The sequence below is a fragment of the Galeopterus variegatus genome, unplaced genomic scaffold (genome assembly GCF_000696425.1).
Source record: "Galeopterus variegatus unplaced genomic scaffold, G_variegatus-3.0.2 Scaffold565, whole genome shotgun sequence".
Classification (NCBI taxonomy): Eukaryota; Metazoa; Chordata; class Mammalia; order Dermoptera; family Cynocephalidae; genus Galeopterus; species Galeopterus variegatus.
In genome coordinates this window covers 103,025-105,163 of record NW_007726676.1, presented here as the reverse complement: position 1 = coordinate 105,163, position 2,139 = coordinate 103,025, and the positions used below count along the sequence as shown (strand labels likewise).

The window sequence follows — 2,139 nt, the reverse complement described above, 5'->3', positions numbered from 1 at the left end:
TGGGCTGGCCCTTTAACGTGTATTTCTAATCATCACAACCACCCTACAAGATGTGCATTTATTATTCACGACTATTTCAGAAATGACTAAACTGAGTCTTAAAGAGGTTGTGTAAGTTACTCAAGGTCTCCTACTCTATTCATTTTTAATTCAAATTCTTTTCTTTGCATGGGTTTGTGCTTTTATAGGAAGTTTTGTTTATTTAAGACTCATTTTAGTAGAGCTACACACACACACAGATGTTTAACAAATGTTGAGTTAGCAATGATATATATAATAACACTTGAGTGATAATGACAAAGGACATTTATTGACTGGTTGTTGGTTTCAACAGCTCATACAGGGAAAAAGAAGTGAAGGTTATTAGCAAAGAGATTTTTCAGTAAGAGGCGTTTGCCATGTAGGAGGGATGTACTTAGCTTTTCCACACATGTCCTGTGAAGGTGAAAAAGGGGACACACTTAGAAAAGTGGGGGAATGGATAAAAAGTACCCAGTTTCTGGGCTTCAGGCTCTGATTCTTCATCTAGGGAGTTTGGAGAAGGAGCTGATTTACTTGTGTGCTTCCAGATTCACACTGAAGTTGTCCTCCTAGGGCTCGGTCTTTGTGGAAAATGTCTGGAAGCTGGTGTACGGTCAAAGAGTATTAGAACAAGTCCTTGACCGTTTGTAGGGAGGCATATGAACTTGCAACTTGGGATTCTTCTTTAAGGAATTACATAAGTAGGAGCATCATTCTGGAACCTAGTTCTTAACAGACATAATTTTCCAGTGGAGCAACAAAATATGTGCATGATAGCCTTAATGTTTAATTGAAACTCAACCCAACTCAACGAGCTGTGCTCAACCCTGACAAACTATCTTTTTCATTCCTTTGTGTAGGGAAAGGCATTTTTTCTAGCACTTTGGTAAAGGGAAGAATCTGTTAAAAATCTTAAAATCTGTTAAAAATTTGTAGCAGACATCCATCCTTCTCCAAAACGGAGCTAAAGTGTAAGTAACCTCTGTGTGAAGCCTTTCCTGGCCTACTTTCTCTTTTCTACGCTCCTGCTGTACTTTTTACAGCATCCTCACACTGTATGGTGATTGCTTCTCTTGCTTTCTCTCAACTTCTATCTTGTGGAAAGAGCTTCTCTGTATACCCAACTCTTAGTCCAGTGCCTGGCACAAAATAAATGATCTCTATATATTTTTCAGCAAGCGAATGGGTGACTAATGATTAAATTCTCCAATTTTTTATATAGATGTAGTCAAACTCCCAAACACACAAAAGAAATTTAAAAAACAAACACCCCTATTAAGGTCTAAATGAATTATTTTCCTCCTCCTATTATTACCATTCTTTCTCTGCGAACTTATAACATGGAATCAGAGGACCCTGCTTACCATTTTTCCAATCATCATTACATATGGGCCCAAATACTTGTTCACGCCGAAGATGTCTAGTAGACGGATATACCAATAGATGATGTTCACACAATAGATGACCCTCCCGTCGCTCCTGAAGGGCTGGTCTTGGAGACGAAGGATCATTCCGACAGAGAACAGGAGGATGGCTATCAGGTCTGTGACATTCCAGTACTCCTGCAGCCACACCTTCACTTTCTGGAGCAACTTCCCTGGCTCTGACATCAGAATCTACAAGGCAGGAAAGAGTGGGGTTAGGTCTGGTTTCTTTCTATATTTTTCAGCCCAGTTAGAAGGAGGCTGGTGCGTGAGCTGACATCAGTGGCTTGCGTGGTCTGTGTGCGTCTGCTTGAATACCTGTGTTCTGTGAGTGTACAACGGGGCCAAGCTTCGGCAATCCAGGTGCAAACATTCTAGCAGCAGATACAAGCAATAAGCTTGATCCTCTGGGTTGCCTTAGACACAGCTTAGTGTTCTGCTGTAAAATTACTGATTCCTAATACGCTGCAGATCTTCTCTGAAATCCTCCTTCATCTCAGGGAACAGTGGCACCATATTGAGTTACCTTCCCCAGCCCCTAACTTGGGAAGACTCTTTCGGTTCCCTCTTTCACAACCCACATTAAGTCCTCTCACCTGTACTTCTAAATACACCCTCACCATCCACTTCTCACGACCTCCACTGCTGCCACCACAGTCTAAGCCCCATCACAGTCGGCCGATGATCGCAGCAG

At 41.7% G+C, this 2,139-nt stretch overlaps 1 protein-coding gene across 1 annotated transcript in view; it reads right to left on the bottom strand.

Annotated features, from left to right (window-relative positions):
• TRPM3 (transient receptor potential cation channel, subfamily M, member 3) overlaps positions 1–2,139 on the bottom strand; it is a 149,800-nt gene that overhangs the window by 74,405 nt on the left and 73,256 nt on the right. Inside the window, exon 12 of the mRNA XM_008570046.1 lies at positions 1,386–1,637. Coding sequence (XP_008568268.1) covers positions 1,386–1,637 — 252 coding nt within the window. The remainder of the gene's footprint in view (positions 1–1,385; positions 1,638–2,139) is intronic.